This window comes from Equus asinus, chromosome 3 (genome assembly GCF_041296235.1).
Source record: "Equus asinus isolate D_3611 breed Donkey chromosome 3, EquAss-T2T_v2, whole genome shotgun sequence".
Lineage (NCBI taxonomy): Eukaryota > Metazoa > Chordata > Mammalia > Perissodactyla > Equidae > Equus > Equus asinus.
Genome location: NC_091792.1, coordinates 68,917,087 through 68,935,383, shown reverse-complemented (window position 1 = coordinate 68,935,383; position 18,297 = coordinate 68,917,087). Strand labels below are relative to the sequence as shown.

Sequence of the window (18,297 nt, the reverse complement as noted above, 5' to 3'; positions counted from 1 at the left end):
GCCCATCAAAGGCTCAACTTTCTAGGCTTCCTATGGAGGGTGATAGCAGATGGAAGGAGTGGAGAACCAGCAAATATATAGCACCTACTGAGGGCCATGTGCTGGGCGCTTTACACATTTTATCTCATTGAGTCCTCACTACATTACTGCCACGTTGACGCTAGTGTCCTCTTTTACAGATGAGGGGACAGACTCAGGGAGGTAAATAATTTGCTCACAAGAAGTTGGGGAATCTCCCTCCTGGGTCCATGCCGCCCTCGAAGGCCCAGCGTCAGGGCTGTGTTATGACTGAGGTGGGTGTGTCCAAGAAGGGAGGCTGAGGGCAGAGGGCCAGGACCCTCGCACCAGCACCATTGCCTCTGTGCGTCCACACCTGGCCCCGACATGAGCTGTCACACGGGCCAGGCCTGGGTAGCGGGGGTAAAATCTCCCGAAACTCTGAGAGGTAATCTGGCCTCGTGACTCTGCCTGTGGGCTCTGGGGTCAAATCCAAGTCAGCCACTCCCTAACTGTGAGCTCTCGAACAAGTCGCGTAACCCCTGCAGGCCTTAGTTTTCTTGTCTCTATTACCCTCCTCTTTGACTTTTGTGAGGATTAGACGAGCTGTTCGTGAAAGCACACTGCCCCACATGCATCCTAAGTGCTCAGACGTTTTCTCTTGTTTTCTTGCTTCCTCTCCCCTCTCCTTTTGCTCCTTCTTTTTATTCTTCCTTCTTTAGTTATTACTGTTGTTGTTATGTGTATATATAACATGAGCTGTACGAAGAGTGTGTCTAGCCAGGTGAGGAATGTGGCAGATGGGAACATGGTTTGAAGCTGCCCAGGGGCACATCTTATAGGTCTCTGCTCTAGCCGTCTGTGCAGTGGGGAGGTCCCCGGGGCCACCCGTGGGTGAGTTCTTTCAGAGATAGGCAGCTGCCTCCTCTGTGGAGTGTATGCTCAGTTCTTAGGCAGTTCAAATTCTTAGAAAGTTCTTTCCTATATGGAGCCAAAATTTACTTCCACGTAAACTTCACCCATTGGTTCTAATTCTGCCCAGTGGAGCACAGCAGGATGTCCCCGTTTTCCAACTCGATCTCTTCACCTTTTCAAGCACAGCTTTAAAGGCAGCTCTCACGTCCTCCCTCCGCTGTTCCAGCAGGCCACCACTCTACCTCTTTCAGTTCCTGCTCACCTGCATGGTTCCTGCAGGGCCTCGCTGTTCCGGTGGCTCACCTCACACTGCTCGCTAGCTTTCTTAAAATAGTGTGGTCAGAACAGAAGACGTCGTTGCAGGTGTGCTATAAACAATGCACACCAACAGAACTTTCCTGGGTCAAGGGAAGATCGCTGTGTCCAATATGCTGCCACCAGCCCTGCTTTGTCTCTTCCTAAGCGTGTGTGCTTGGTGGTGGGGATGGGGTCCCAGGGGACAGTGCCGGGCCCAGGTTCCTGATGTTAGGATGGGTGGGTTTGGACTCTTTGTCCCACTCTTATCCACTTTATAGCGCTGGCCACGAACGGGACCCAGGGCGCCACCCTGCATCCCATGAGAGCTGAGCTTAGAATTGGGTGAGAAAGACAGTGCTGTTCCCTTTGGGGCATCTATGGGTGTGTGTGAGTCAGGTGTGTGTGTGTGAGAGAGAGAGACAGAGAGACAGGGAGAGAGAGAGAAAGCGAGAGTTTTCTGCCTGATCCAGGAATTCTCCTGGATGGCAGAATTGGTTTCCATAACGACTTTCTGATATAAACATATTTGATAAAAATAAGTTAACGGCGGAGCTGTGGTGGAGCACGATTCTCAGAGTGGAGAGAGAGAGAACGCTCTTCGAAGAACAGCATCTTCTCTCTTTTTCACCCCTCCCGGTCAGCCTCTCTATACGTACTTTCCGTAAACCACCCACAAAGCTGTTTACCGCATTCCTGTATCTACCGCCCCTTCCTGCCTGAACACATTGAATTCATATTCTCTCTCGCTCTCCCGCTTTCTCCTTAGTTACCTGAAGCATACAGTATGTATGGGATAATATGATAAATTCATTTCCAATTCACTGCATTATCCCTTGAATATTTTAATGACTCATTGAATGGAGTAAAAAAAGCTATTTCAAATGAACAATTATGCTGCATTAGTCTGAGGGCTGATTATATTTAAACACTGCTCCCATGGATAACAGGACACAGCGACCTCAGCACACGAGAGCTAATTTGGCTCTTATCTCCAAATAATTGTACACCGCAAATTACCATGAAAACCTAAAGGGCTTTAAAAACATTCATCAAAAGATAATATTCCACTTTGCAGCAACATTTTATTTAAATTATTTTGAATGGGAGTGAAGGCATCTCTGGGGTGGGACAATGACAGCAAAGTGGGGACCGAGAGTGATAAGGAAATGGCGAGGGTGCTGGGCTGTGTTAAAAATAAAAGCGAAAGTGTTGGGGACTGAGTGCAGCCCTGAGAGGGAAACACACTGTAGGCCCCTCACCCTGGCTGTGGCCTGGGATGACTCCTGGGGACACTGATCTGGTGCAGGGGGTCACAGGGCAACTCCCAGGAGCTGAATGATGGGACTACCCCCCTCCCCCAACTACTACCTCCACCAAAGCACGCCTGGTTCAGATCAAGTCCTCCAGGCTGGACCTGAATCCGCCTAGACTCAAAAGGCAAAAGGAGGAGCTGTTTGGACCACAGGGTTTGTGTGGTGGGGCAGTGTCTAGAATTCTCACGTTGCAAAATATGAATCCAATAGCCTTGAGGAAGGTGCTAAATCTAAGTGGCTGCTGTGGTCAGATCTCAAAGTTGGGGGCTCTAGGGGAGAGAATCTCATTTATTGAGGTCCTACTATTTTGTTCTGTGTCAAGAGCCTTAATCTCCTTGAACACTGGGAAGCAGATACTATTGTCATGTCCATTCTAATGACGATGAACCCGAGCCTCGGAGATTCCCACTGGAAGTAACGGAGCCTGGTTCATCTGACCCAGAAGTGCAGGTTCCTTCCCCTCCTCTTCAGGGTGGCCACATAAAGTCTGCTTTACAACGAGGGCCCGTCTGCATTGTCCCCACCGCCCAACGCCCTTTGCGGCCCATAGATCTCTTGGGGCGCATAAGCTAAGCCTTGTGGGTGTTTATTACTTAAAACGGACTCTCAGAGCGCAGGGCGAAGCGTGCGCAGAGAAGTGCACAAGTATTGGCAGCAAAACTAAAATACGGGTCTAAAGAAGGAAATCAAGAATTAATCCTGTTTTCATGGTTTGACCTCTTTGCCTGAACTTGTGGTCCTGATAAAGATTGTTTATTCTTGTTCTGTTTATTATCATTACCTTGCTTCTGGGCATATAGAAAATCAGAATATGTAATATATATAATATCGATGCATATACCAGAATAAATATATATATGTATGTATATATATTTAAATTTCTACAGGATATGCTGCTGGATTGATTAGGAACAAAGATAAATTTGCCTCTTTCTATAGCACCTCTCTCTAGGGACGCTTCTCCTCTTTGCAAATGTAATTTCCTTTTTCCTTGTCTCAACCCTGAAGAGTAAGGGTTTGTGTCAGTTTTACAGACCAGAACCCGCAGTCTCAGAGAGGTCAAGTGACTAGCCTGAGGTCACTCAGTAGTGGGACCGAAGATTCAAACAGAAGTGTCCTGACACGTGCTGACCGCATAACGGGACGCAAGGGGCTGTGATCATAGCCTGTTTATTGGGTGTCCCAATTATCTTATTCACCTACTTAGAGGTCCTTTAAAACAAGCATCTCTCATTATGGAAAAATTTAAGCCTATAGGAAAGTGGACACAACAGGGAACTCCAAGAGGGCCTTTTAATTCTACCAGAGTCGGCTGCGCCTACGGCTGCCAAAGGCCGAGGGAACTGAAGAAACAGGAACTCGCCATTTCTCTCTCTTTCTTAAAACCAAAAAGATATTCAGGGCAAATGCTCGAATCATTGATGGTTTCTAGGAAGATTTTCCTTTTTTGAAGAAAAAAGGTACTCCTGTCTCCTTAATTGTTCTTAGTGTTCTTTGTCACCAGTCATGATAGTCTTTGTGGAAAGTATTAATATACTATCTTTCTGTGTTCAATATTCCCATTAACAATAAAAAGCCTAATGAAAATATCTGCGTAAAAAGCCCTGAGCACTAATTTCAGAGACAAATAGAAGACGAACCAATAAGCGTTTCTTCTGAAATGAATGATGCAAATTAATTGATACCTTAATTAGGCTTTAGCATGAAGATTATTAGATTGCATCAGAGCTGAAAGACATCTTAAAGGAAAAGCTGAGGATGTGGCTCTGGGGGAAGAAAGACTCTCTGTGTCAATGCGCTGCCAGAATTTCTTTTGCTCAACGAGAGATTTTCATAGCGGGGCGGAGAAGCTTCATGTGTCAGTCCCCGCCTGCCCTAGCCTGGCCAGGTTTGGGGACTGAAGTCTCGTCATGTCCCTGAGCTGATGGGTACCCATGGAGGTAGGAGGTTCCACCCTGAGCGAGCCCCTGGTGCCCTCGTAATCCCACCCGTGCTGCAGCCTCTTTCTCTGCCTCACCGAGTTGAAGCCCTCAGAGGGCAGAGACTTCTGCCACTTTGTCTGTGTTTTTGACCCCAGTGCTAGCGGTGCCTGACTTCGAGCGATAATGATAACATGACAGCAGTCATGCAGAGCTCCCTGTGCGAGCTTCATAGCGAGAGTGTGAGGTAGGGACCTTGGTGTCCCCACTTTACAAGTGAGCATATTGAGACACAGGTTGAACGACTTTCCCCCAGAAATCACACAGCAAATACTAGTGGATTCAGATTCAAACCACAGCAGTCTGGCTCCAGATTCCTTGTTCTTAAATGCCATGCCGTAGCAAATAGTGGTCGATCTATACTTGCTGAATTAAATGAACAATGGCTACCATGAATGCTGGCCCCTCCTGATGGAGTTCTCTCTAGTTCCTAGTTTCTATTGAAGGACTAGAGCTTTATCCTACTCTCTCCTAGCCCCTGTTGTCCTCTTTGGCTGACTGCAGATGGTTCCTATATTCCTAAGAACTGATTGTGGTCCTGTTTCAATCTGGGCAAACAGTCCAAAGATTGTTTCTGCTGAGGGGCTCCTAGGGCTATGGTGACCCAATTAGGCCTGGGCCCCTGATACCAAGGCCAGCCTAGCTTCCACCATGTTTGCCTCTGTGGTTATTGTGCGTCTCAGGGCCATCGTCACTCCCTCTCCATAGGGAGTGACTTTATGGCAGGCCTTATAGCTGAGGCTGCTTACTGCTAAGGGGTGATGAAATACTTTTATGGGGTTCAAAATGTTTATCAGGTGCATTTGTTTACCAAGACAGCATTCCCTGGGGAGGTTACCCAGAAGCATCCACCCATAAAAGGTAACGGGAATTAGAGCCCTGGGATGGTGGGGGAACCCAGAGATTCTGTCTCCCACCTGACAGACAGGGCATGGTGGCACGCCCCTTGCCACAGTGGACCTGGCAGGAGAGGTGCGGTGTGAACACAGACCACACGGGCTGGCAGGAAGGGCGTGCAGGCTGAAGTTGGGGGGCCTGGATTGAAGACCCACGCTGACAACCCGCAGGCTGAGAGACCCGTCACTCAGTCTCTCCAAGCTTTGCTGTCTCCATCTATAAAATGGGGACAATGCCTAGTTCACAAAGCGATGGCAAAGATCAAAAGAAAGTTTCAAAAGTGATTTTCACTTGAAAATCGTTCCACAAATGGGTGATATTAACAGTGACCAAGGCATTCGGACGCTGAACGCTTCCGTCTTCCTTCAAGGTGCTAAGCTCTTCCTGGGTGCTTGTTAAGTGTGGACGCTGTGTTTTCTCTGACTGCCTGAGGTGGTGCCCGGGAATGTGCGTTTTAACAAGCTGGCCGGCTGCTGCAAATGCGCTCTGATGTTTGAGACCCCTCAGCAGCACTGACGCCACCCCAGGGGAAGTGCTTCTGGGTTTGATTGGAGCCCTCTCTTCCTCTGGCCAAAGGCCACAGCCTGAGACCTCCACAGCCTGGTTTGTACACTGGCTTGGCAGTTGGTGGAATTTGGGAGCTGGTGGGCCGGCTGAGCGGATATAGCTGAGGAGGACTGCTGCTTCCTGCTGGACCCCCAGATCATGGAAAGTGGGTGAAAACTCGACTGAAACCGAAGCCTCCTCCAGCCTAAGCCGGCAGGCCAAGGGCATACCCGGCCAGGTGGCCCTGGTAAGCTCTGTGGCTTACCAGCCTTGCTGGACAGTTGCCACCTGCCACCTGCTCGGCTTCTAAGCTGGGATGCTGAGGCTGAACCCAGGTTTGCAGCGTGGCTTTGTGAGAGAACAGTCCTGAGTGCACACTGAGGTGGGGGAGGCGGCCCGGGGTACTGCAGGCCTGGAAGGGAGGGAGCCTCGTGGCCCCAAGGCCCCTCACTCTGAAATCATTCCATTCTCCACAGCTTCTGAAACCTGGCCTCAGAATTGCCCAGCAGACCCCTCTTCCGGAAAGCCTCGAGTGCGTGGGGCAGACTGTAAATATGGCGTCCAGAGCAACACTACTCTCTTGAGAGTTTCACCCCCTTATGACCACCAGGTGTCCCAAGTTCAAAAAATGGCAATGCTCTCCATTGGGGCAGGATCCAGAATCTTTCCCCTCCCTGCCCGGCAGCGTGAGCCTCCCCCAGGTCTGCTCCTTTGCGTGTTTGTGGTGTTTCAAGGCTCTTCAGTAGGCCCAGGGGCGCTCGGAGGGGAATAGGTTGGAGCAACACCCCTGCTTTCCCTTGGGTACCTGGCTCAGACGCTGTCCAAGAAGCTGCTGCTGGAAGTCTCCTGGAGGGAGCGCCTCCCACGGCCACAGCCAGGGCTGCCTCCAAGGATGCACTGTCCACCTGAGCACCCTTTGAAGGGCCTGTGGTCACTGGGCAGGGCTCGGTTGCCGGGGCAACTCCCCCCACACCCCCACTCCAGTGGCTGAGAGCCCCTGGCTTCCTCAGGAGAGTCAGTAGCTAGTTCAGACTGATACCCCTTCCTCCACCCCATAACTTTAGAAGGGAAAACATAAACTCCTTGTATTTGTGGCATTCTCTACGTGTTAGCAAGTGCTCTCAGTAGGGTCTCTCACTGGATCATCACAACAACCACATAGAGAAGGTAACAGAGTTCCTGTCTTACAGAAAAAGACAAAATGCCCAGAGGGTTCAAGACGCTTGATGGAGACCACAGAGTTGGGAACCAGCCAAGCCTGGATCCAAACTTAGTCTTCCTAGTTCTGAGTTCCCATTGTCTTATGGGCTTGATGCCTTTGCACGCTCCATACAAAGGCCATCCGCAGGCTTTCTAGGCACAGATGCCTGAAGCTAGTGTGGATTTTCCCAAAGTGCACTGCCAAGCACTCGTGAACAAAAGATTCAATAGTCAAATGAGATTGGAAAATAAATGCATATTATACAGTGCATGTTATGATATTCAAGGCTCTAAAAAGCCCTTCAGTGATGAATGGGATTAATTGTTTAACTCAGAGTCTCCAAAATTTGTTTGGCAATAGAGCCTTTTTTTCCCCCACATAATGCCCAATAACAATCCACCAGATTTGCATTCCTCAGACCTACTTCGGCTAGGGTGTGCCAGGCTTCTTCACAATTATGGTGATGACAAAGGGGCAAAAATGAGGGGAGGCCACTTGTTTCTGCCCAAAGAAAAGGAAATTGCCGCGCCTCTGGCCCACCAGGAGGAGGCGCTCCTGCGCGATTCCCCCTGGCCAGTTCCGCCACCAGGACTGCACAGAATCACCCGGTGCCCCAAATCCAGGCCCCTGGCAGTGATGTGCTGGAGCCAATTGTTAAATTTTCAGGAATCTTGTGAGTCAGTCATTAAATCATCAGTAGCTTGAAATTGGCCAAGATGGGAATAGTTATACTACAGGAATCAGAAAACACTACAAATTGGGGCTTTCCCCTCCTACCTTTTATCCTGAGAGACTGTTGACCTGTGAACCACTGATCCAGGGACATTTTTTGAAATTGTTAGAAATCTTGGGGAGGTGCTGTGACAGGTGGGTGCTGCAGGCAATCTGACAAAGAAGTCTTTGCTTATCAGAGTCCTCAACCCTCCTTACTGAGAGCTGAGAACTGCACAGAATGATAATCTTTCAGCTACAATCCCACATGAATCAGAAAGTGCCTCCTGGCCTGCTTACCTTGATGTCTGTCACCAGCCAATGTCTCCAGAATTGGGCACTGGGAGAAGATCGGCTAGGGGCATCCGGATCCACCATCACCAGGATGTAGGTTGCACCCTGTAACACATTCACCAAAAGGAAATGTAGCATCTAGAATTCCGACAGGAAAACCACAAGGTGCAGACTCTCCTTTTAGCTCAGTTCTGGCTAAAATGACTGACCAATCCCATGGCTTCCTACCCAGTTCACCCTTGATCTCATGACATTCCTCTTGTGTCACGTGTTTATTCTCAGGGAAATAGAAGCCCATTAAGCAGTTAGCTCAGTAGCCGCTTTCCCTTTATGAAGAAGTCAAACAACCTATTTCCTATGCACCCGAGGTCCCAGCAACGTGCTGTGCCGGGTACTGCAGAGGAGACAGGAGACCCGAGACAGGGCTTCTGCTCTCAGGACGCTCTTGGTGGAGTCCGAGAGACTCACTTTTCATTCAGCAACTCTGCGAGAGCTTCCCGTCTGTCAGGAACCGTGCCAACTGCAAGAAGTGCCATTCATTCCTTCAACAAGCATTTGCTCAACACCTACTATGTGCCAGAAACTAGTCTAGGTGGTAGGGACCCAACAGAGAACAGGAGAGTGTGACCCATGCTTTCAGGAAGCTTTTCTTCTAGGTAAGAGACAGATTTAAAAAAACACAAAAAACAGGAAATGTAAAGCTGTGATTAGTGCTACGATTAAAATAAAATAAAGTGGGGCGAGAGGGAGAAGCACTCTGAGAAGAGGAAACAGCTGCTCCAAAGGCCTTCGAGTGGGAGAAAGCAAGGGTCTGGGGAACAGAAAGAGCGCCATGCGGCCGGGGGCTCGACACGGCAGGGTTGGCAGGTGGGTGAAGGCCCCACCGCAGAAGCCTTTGTAGGCCCGGCTGAGGAGTGGGGCTTAAATCCATAGAATAATGAGATTATTCATGGAGAGATTAGACATGGAGAAGAAAAGAGGCGTCATGGCTGAACTTTAGAACATGCTAATGTTGAAAAAGAGCAGAATCTGGCAAAGGAGCCTGTGAAACCAGGAAGCTGGGGGGTTGCCTGAAAAGTAGGTATCGTGGAAGCTAGGGCAGAAAGTGTTCCATGCGGTCACCTGTGGCAGATGCTGCCAAAAGGTAGAGCAAGATGAGGACACAGATGTGACAATGTGATTTGACAACTTGGAGATCGCGGTTATCTTGGCAACACCAGTTTCATTGGACTAGAAAGGACTGATGTTTGATCACAATAGGTAAAAATGATAAAAAAAGAAATTTTAGTGCAAAGGACAGCTGAGATGTGGAGTGACTGTCACTAGATAGGAAGGAAGAGTCAAGAGATCTTTTTTTATTATGATTTTTGAAAAGATGTGTGACAGTCAGGCATGTTTGCAGGCGCATGGAAACGGTCCAGTAGAAAGGGAGATATAGATGGTAGACAGGAGCATGGGAATGAATGCAAGAGGCAAGAATCTGAGGGGTGGGAGGGGAGAAGATCCAGAGCAAAAGTCGGGGGGCCAGCCTTTGGTGGGTGCAAAGGACACACATTAAGATGCAGGGGAACTGGAAGATGTGGTGGCAAGCAATGACAATACTGTCTTGTGAGTCCTTCTATTTTCTCAGTGAAATTAGAGGAAGGTCATCAGGGAAAGAGGGATTATAGGAAGTTTGGGGACAGAGAAGAAGGTGTGAAATAATCATTTTGGAAAGTGAGAAACTGAATGTGTCATAGGTACGTAGTGAGGTTACTGCGCCATATTACATCCTACAGCTGTGTGCTTTTTAACTGTTCAGGTGCAGACGTGGAATAAGTGGTTATTGAGCCTAACTTGGATAGGGACTTAGACTGGTGAGTAAGATGGAAGAGGAGGGAGTGAGAGGGTAAGAAGTAAGATAAATGGAGAAGAGTCCTGGGCCTCCTCTGGATCTGGAGGGAGAGACAGACATAACAAGTACGGCATGTGAAGTGCCTGAGTAGAGGAGCACTTGCCAGGTATTAAGGGAGCACAGAGGAGGGAGCCTAGGAAGGCTTCACAGAGTTGTCTTTTGAGCTTGATTTTGAAGCATGAGCTGATACAGCGTCAAGTAAAGGCCTCTCTAGGCAAAGAGAAGGGTGTGTTCAAAGGCATGCGGTCTCTGGGGAATGGCCAGAATCTTGGTGTGCTGGGAGACAGGGCATCTAGAAAGGAATGGTAGGTGACAAGGCTGAAAGATTATTGAGACCAGATAATAGAAAGCCTTACATGTCTTAAGTCGTTTATAATTTGTTTTGTAACAGGACCCACTGAAATTGTTTGAATAGACAACTGACATGATTAAATGTGGCTTTGGGAAGGCACATGATGAGGAAGAGTAAAAGATTAAAAGCAGAGAAAAAAAAAGACAACTGGGATATTGCAAAGAGGGATCATGAGGGCTTGAAAATTCAACTAGGAGCAATAGAGACAGAGCGAAAGGAGAGGCATTCGTACCCAGAGTCGCCAGTACGAGGTAACTGACAGGCAGATGTGGGAGGGGGAGAGGCCCAGGATGACTCTGGGGTTCTCTCTCGGGAAGTTAGGTGGACTATGGTAGCATGAATATTAGGAGTAACAAATTTGGGAGACAGCGAGTTCGGTGTGGAAACATGCAGGCAGAGACGTCCTTTGGATGGAGCTATGAGGCTAGAGCGCTCTCAAGACTTGGCATGTGGATAGTGGACGTGGGATGGATGAGATGTTGGGGAGAACTTTAGAGTAAGAACAGAAGAATTCTGGGAACTCAGAGGGGCAGGGAGAGGAGAGACTGAGGAGAAGACGGTGAGGAGGAGAAGCAGGGAGCATAGTGAAGAGAAAAAGGGTTCAACGAAAGTGGGGATGGGGTCAGTACCAACAGAGCCATCAAGGGAGAGGATCACAAAACAGCACTGGCCGTGACAACCCGGGAATCACTGGCAACTTTCCAAAGAGGAGTAGTTTAGAGCTAAAGATAGTTTGTTGAATGTTAAAATCCAAAAGAAGCAGTAAACCACTTATTAGATATTAGAGGAAAGTAAATGAGAGCATAAAGCCCAAGGAAATCTCTAAGAACTCAGAAGACAAGGATAAAGTGATGAAAATATTATGGGGAAAGTAAGATTATGACTTAAAGAGCCCGTGTGTGTGTGTGTGTGTGTGTGTGTGATCCGAATGCAATCCCAGAGAGAAAGACTGTCTAATTGATACATCCAAGAATTGGTCCTAGCCGAAGCAATAAAAAAACCAAACATAAACAAAGTATAAATGCTGTAAAAGAATAAATAAAACCATCTATCCTCTTTCTGTCTTTTCATTAATTATTTTGCAAATGACATGACTGCCTCCACAAGAAATCCAAAAGATTCAGCTGGAAACAGCTGGACTAATATTCAGTAAAGTGAAAATGCACACAAAATCAGTACTTTTCCTACAGCCTAATAGTTGTCAGAAAATATACTTTTAAAATCCCATTTACATTTGTAATAAATAACATAAAATATCTAGGAATAAACGATGAAAAATCCAAGGCATATATAAAGAAATCAAAACATTCCTGACGTACGTAAAGAAAACTTGAATAGATGGAAAGAGACATACTATGCTTTGAAATCAAAATAATCATTTGAAAATATGTCAATAATCTCTTAATTAATTAGTTAATGTAACACAATCCCAATCAAAATCCTAAATAGATGTTGTTTTGGGAACTTTCTGGAATGATTCTAAAGCTCAGCGTAAAAGCAGAAAAAAAAAAGAATTAGCCAAAGCAATATTGAAAAAGATGAAATAGCTGGATGGTATTGGTTTTGTAGATATTAAAATGTATTAGAAAGGCACGATAATTAAAACAATGTGGAGTTGATTAAGGAATTAATAAGTAAAGGAAGCAGAATATAGAATCTAGAGAGAAAATCACACGCTTAACATAAGTGTATTTAGTATGTGATCACATCATCATTAAGCATATGACATTTAATATATGACAAAGTTATTTCAGCTCAGCAGGGAAAGCGCACATCATTCTGTAAGTGCTATGGAGACAACTGGCTCACCACACGGAACGAGTAAACTTCAGTCTCTGTTTCTCTCATACGCCAAAAACCTTCCAGATTTAAGTGTAAAAACAAAAACTTAATAAAATTATAGTAAATTCATATAATGGAGTACTTTGTTAGAGTTAGATCTTTATATTTTAACACGGGAAAATATCCACAACATATTACTACGCAAAAGAAGGAAGCTGCAGATTAGTGTGTACAATATCATCTAAAATGTGCAGGAAAACTTCTTGTATCTAACTATATATATATTTATAGATATATTTTCATATGCATAGAAAATGTCTGGAAGAGCACACAGCAAACTGTTAACAGTAAGTGGCATGAGGGAAAAGATTGATATATTCAACTAGATATAATTTTGAAACTTTTATATGACAAAAAAAGAAAGCAAAATTCAAAGACAATAAGCAGGGAGAAAATATTTACAAGAGCCATGATAAAGGGTTAACATTCTTACTATATAAAGTATTTTTTAAATCAATAAGAAAAAGAGTAATAACCCAATGGAAAAATAAATGACATGAGCAAGCAACTCATAAAACAAGAAATATAAATGATCAGCAAACACATGAACAAATGCTCAATTGCACTCAAAGATATGCAAATTATAAATCAAATTTCATTTTTATCTATAAAATTGACATTTAAAAAAATCTTTATCCCGAATGTTTAAGGTATCTAGAAGCAATGGGTAGGTTACAAAATCTTGTGTAACATATAATTTCATTGTCTTTGTGATCCAAAAGAGGAGACCAAAGACATCCATCAGACACATATAGACCTCTCCAAAGAAAGAGAACTAGGAAGACAGGAGCTGAGCTGTTGACTGATTGTCTCTAAATGACGGGTAATTATGAACTATTTTCTTCTTTATGCTTTTCTGCATTTCCCAAAGTTGCTTCAATAAAATGCATTGTTTTTACACTTAGAAAAAAAGATTTGTACTTTAACAAAAGCCTCTGTAAGAAGTCTCAGAACCCTCAGTCTTCTCCTGGTCAGACAATACCCAGGGAACGGCAAGCTTCTCCTCCTTCCTGCCTCCCTGTCACCGCCTCTCCCCACCCCCCACTGCTGCTCTCCTACACTGATGTCTGCTTGTCTAGTGGGGAACTAGGAGATTGGTCTTCGTGGGTGAGTCTGTGTTGCATGGCGCTCTCTGAGGTACTTAAATCTGAGATGTACCCTACATCCCCTTCCTGCTAGGCAACTCCATAGCAGATCTCTTCAAAAACTCAGCAGGAAGAGAGGGCTTCTGTGGCAATGGTCTTGTACCTTGTCTCTCAGTGCAGTCTGGGAGCTGGTTCCCAGCCCTTTCAAAGACCCCCATTGCCAACAGAAGCTCCCTAGCAAATATTTGGCAGAGAGGGGGGTGGTGCTCACCAGATAAATTGGGAAACAGGCTGTTCAAGAGCTTGGCTCTTAGCTAGACTTCTGGAAGTCTGACCCAGGCCCCCGCCTGTTCTCTGCAGGTCCTTGGAGCACATCAGCTGGTTAGGGTGGAGTAAAGGAGATCAGCTAGCCTCTTGGCACGTGACACTCATGTCTGACCACGGTGGGCCATCCTGCAGGCACAGCCAAGAGCAAGACATGCAGTCAACACTTCCAACAATGGATTCACCTCCTGAGATCTTTGTACTCGCCGCATGTCTTCTTGCTCGGGACAGAGACCATTTTATACTTCTTTGGGGGTGTCACATAGATCTAGTGAATGGCGGGCACGCAATAGGTAGCCATGAATGCTCATTGCACTGTGGGCTGGGACTCAGCTAAGTCTTTCTCCTCTCTGGCTTGTTCCTAGGAAGAGACAGAGCTAGGTGGTCTACTTTCCTTCAGGTTCTAACATCCATTCAGTGGATTCTGAAATGTCTAGATATAATGTGAAAGTAATCCTGCTTATATGACCCAGCAGTCCTACTTCTGGGTGCTTATCTAAAAGAATTGAAATCAGGATCTCAAAGAGACATCTGCACTCCCGTGTTCTTTGCAGCATTATTTATATGGCCAAGATGTGGAAACAAATCTAAATGTTCATCAATGGATGAATGGTTAAAGATAACGTAGTAAACACACACAATGGAATATTACTCAGCCTCAAAAAAAGAAAGAAATTCTGTCATTTGCAACAACATGAATGAACCATGAGGACATTATGCTAAGTGAAATAAACCTGTCACAGAAGGACAAATAGTGTATGATTCCACTTATATGAGGCATCTAAATAGTCAAACTCGCAGAAGCAGAGAGCAGCACAGTGATTGCCAGGGGCCGGGGGGAGGAGGAAATGGGGCAATTGCCGTTCAACAAGTGTGAAGTTTGAATTATGCAAGATGAATAAGTTCTAGAGATCTGCCATACAACACTGTGCCTGTAGTTAATAACATCGTATTATACACTTTAAAATCCAAGGGAGTAGATCTCACGTTCTTACCACAAGAAAACAAAATTTAGAAATATAAAAAAAGAAAGTAACCCTGCTTGAAGAAAGCAGGATGGAATCAATGTCCTCGTCAAACATTTTGCAAAGCCTGCAAAGCTTGGAGCCCGACAGCGCTCTGTTGGCGGGGGTGTGGGGAAGCCTCATACATGCTGTGGGATGCAAAATGGGGGCAGTTTATCTTTTGACTCAGTCATCCCATTTCTGTGATTTTTTCCCCCTAAAGATATCTGCATATTTGTGAAATGACTTTTATATAAGATATTCATTTCAGCCCTGTCCATAATGCAAAACTAGGAAATAACTCGTGTCCATCAGTCGGGGATTGGTTAATAAACATGGATACATACTCACAATGGAATACCTTATAGCTGTAAAAAATATTGAAGATCTCTAAGATCTGATAGGAAAAGCTCCCCAGGATGAATTAAGTGAAAAAAGCAAGGTACAGAACAATGTTTCTAGTACCTTACCTTATTTTTATACAGGAAAGAGAAAATAAGATATTTCTTCACATTGGTTTGTATTTGTAGAAACAAATTCTGGAAGGATATTTAAACAAATAAGCGAATGAATAGAGGATGTGGGTGGTGGTGGTGATATGGGTAGATGGGACAGAGTGGGATGGAGACCTCTCCTATATGTTTGTTCTAGCACTGTGATTTTTGGGCCACGTGACTATACCATCTGCTAAAAATAAACTAAAATTATGAAACACAGTGCAATGTACAGTAATCACATGGTGTTATCTGGGAGACGCTGTCTCTAGGGTCTGGCACTGATGCTGAGTGGGAAAGAGGGATGGCCTGGTCCCTTTGGGGCAGGGATTGCTTGGGGAATCCTTGCTCCGTGCTAGCGGGCAGCTAGGGCAGGGCAGCTGCGGGATCAGGGCTCCGGGCCTGGTGCGCAGGGCGCAAGCAAGGTGCGGAAGCCAGGTTACAAGCCCCGGAGCTCTGAGATTATGAGGGCAACAGAGAATGAGAATTAGATCTGGACTTGTCAGATGAACTCTTTTAAACAGTTATATTGAAGTATAATTTCCATACCACAAACTTCACCCCTTTTAAGCATGTATTTCAGCAATTTTTAGTAAATTAACACAGTTGTGCAACCATCACCATAATCTACATTTAGGACATTTTCGTCACCCCAAAAAGAAACCTTGTGCCCATTTGCAGTCACCTGTTCCCTTCCCCAGCTCCAGGCAATCACTAATCTACTTTCTGTCTCTACAATCTCCTTTTTGCCTTCCCTGAACATTTCACATAAATGGAATCATATAATATGTGGTCTTTTGTGCCTGGCTTCTGTCACTCAGAGTAAGGTTTTTGAGTTCAACCATATTGTAGCATATATCAGGACTTCACCCCTTTTTATTGCCAAATAGTATTCCATTATATGGATATTGGTATGAATTTTTTTTTTTTTTGCTTGAGGAAGATTGTCGCTGAGCTAACATCTGTTCCCAATCTTCCTCTATTTTATGTGGGACGCCACCAAAGCATGGCTTGACAAGTGGTGCTAGGTCCGTGCCTGGGATCCAAACCCACAAAACTTGGGTTGCCAAAGCAGAGCGTGTGAGCTTCACTGCTACGCCACCAGCCTGGCCCAGTATGGATTTTGTTTATCCAGTTGATGGACATTTGGGTTGTTTCTGCTTTTTGCTATTATGAATCATTTATGCCATGAACATTTGCTACAAGTCTTTCTGTGGACATATGTTTTCAATTCTCTTGGGAAGATACCTAGAGTGGAATAGCTGGGTCATATGTTAATTTTATGTTTAACATATTAAGAAACTGCCAAACTGTTTTTCCAAAGTTGTTGCACCATTTTGCAATCCCACCAGAGTGTATGAATTTCCAGTTGCCCCATGTCCTTATCAACACTTGGTATTGTGTGTCTTTTTGATTGTAGCCACTCCAGCAGGTGGAAAGTGGCATCTCATTGTGTTTTTAATTTACATTTCCCTTATGACTAGTGATGTTGAGCATCTTTTCATGTCCTCATCGACTATTTGTAGATCTTCTTTGGTGAATGTCTGTATGAATCTTTTGCCTCTTTTAAATTTATCTTTTTATCATTCCAGGAGGAATTTTAACAGGTGTGTCCCAACTAGGAGTTAGGGAAACTGTGAGCAGCGGGGAGAGTGGAATGAAGAAGGTGGACAGGGAAGGGGCTCTTGGTCTGGAACTCTACACTGAGCCGTCGTCAGAGCTGGATTTGCCTCATTCTTGATCGTCTGGCTTCTGCCCTCACCTACCATCTGTGCATGAGGTTGTCTACTTACTGTCCATCACCATGGCCCTGATTACTCCGGCAGGGAAATGTCAGCTTCAGGGATAGCCCCTGCAACCCAGGCGAGCAGAGAGTACCCACTGACACTGACTCCTCAGGCCCAGAGAGCCAGTCTTCTGTCCACTGCCCCGCTGGCCACCTCCAGAGAGACTGTTGAGCCCCAGTCTCCCCTGTCTCCTGTAGAGGCTTTCCTCAGTCAAAGCCCCCGAGCTCCTTCCCAGCCATCGGTCCTCCACCACACCGTTATGCCCTACATGCCTTTTTCTTTGCCTCTGAGCCAGTCCTCCATTCCTTATCTGCCTCCAAACCCTTCCACTCCACCCTCTGGAAATGCCGGTGGATAACAAGCCGTCTCCCCTGCATCCTCTGTCTCTCCATAAATTGCTCTGTCCACTTCCTTGCTTTTGCCTGGCTCTCCCCTGAACAGGGCCTCCCCTGAGCCCCTTCCTCTCAAGTGCTGGTGTGTGTTCTCATGCCCCACAAACCCCAGGCTCAGGAGCCAGGGAGGTGTCGTTGCTTCCTGCTGCCGTGTCCTTCTTCGTGGCTTAGGCCATTCAACTGTATGTCCTCTTTTTGTCCTGGTTGTTATCACCTATGGCCCCCTGGTTGCTGCTGTTTTTCATCAGAGACATTGACACCTGCTCGTCAGCAGCCTTCCTCTCTTTCCAAGTCCTGCAGTCATCCTGGTGATTTCAGCAAACATGGGGAGCACTCATCCAGCGCCATAGCCTCTCTGGTTCCTGCATCTTTGCATCTTAAGCAATATTCTCTTTCTATATCTCAACTATCAACTCCCACAGTCACATTCTGAAACTGTCATCCCCCTAAACTGCTCCACCTTCAAAAGTCACTAGTTCTGGTCACAACCTCCTCTCTGTCCAGCTTGCTTCTTCAGCTATGCCTACCAGGACTAATCTTTGACCTCAAGGGGACCTCTAGACCACTAGCAACTGTTCTTTCTCCCAGCCCATCAGCTCCCTCCTTTCTTCACTTGTGTCCCAAATTGCCAAACCTGAATTCTTTTGTCCCTCTATCATCCAAACCTATTTTCTTCAAATAACCCAAAAGCTGGGTAAATCCAACTTTCCTTTACTTCTGTGTGTGACCTGAGCAGTGAGCATTCCAGGAGAAGCTCACATCACTGGGAAGGTTGGCTTCGCCATAATTTTTGGTCACCAGCTTAATTATAGGCCCTCAATACTGCTCTGCAATTCTCAAGTCAGCTTGATACCCAACTCTTGGTAATGGCTTTCCAAGATTTCGAAGCTTCTCTGATATCCTTAAACCTCCAACCTTCCCAACTCCCCTCAACCCTCTCTTAGCAGGTAACTTTCTTGGCAATAACTTCTCA

General features: G+C 45.9%; 1 protein-coding gene across 1 annotated transcript in view; it reads right to left on the bottom strand.

Moving 5' to 3' along the window:
- The window catches only part of PEBP4 (phosphatidylethanolamine binding protein 4), a 185,135-nt gene that overhangs the window by 84,247 nt on the left and 82,591 nt on the right, over nucleotides 1-18,297 (bottom strand). The window contains 1 exon segment of the mRNA XM_070505202.1: nucleotides 8,157-8,255. Coding sequence (XP_070361303.1) covers nucleotides 8,157-8,255 — 99 coding nt within the window.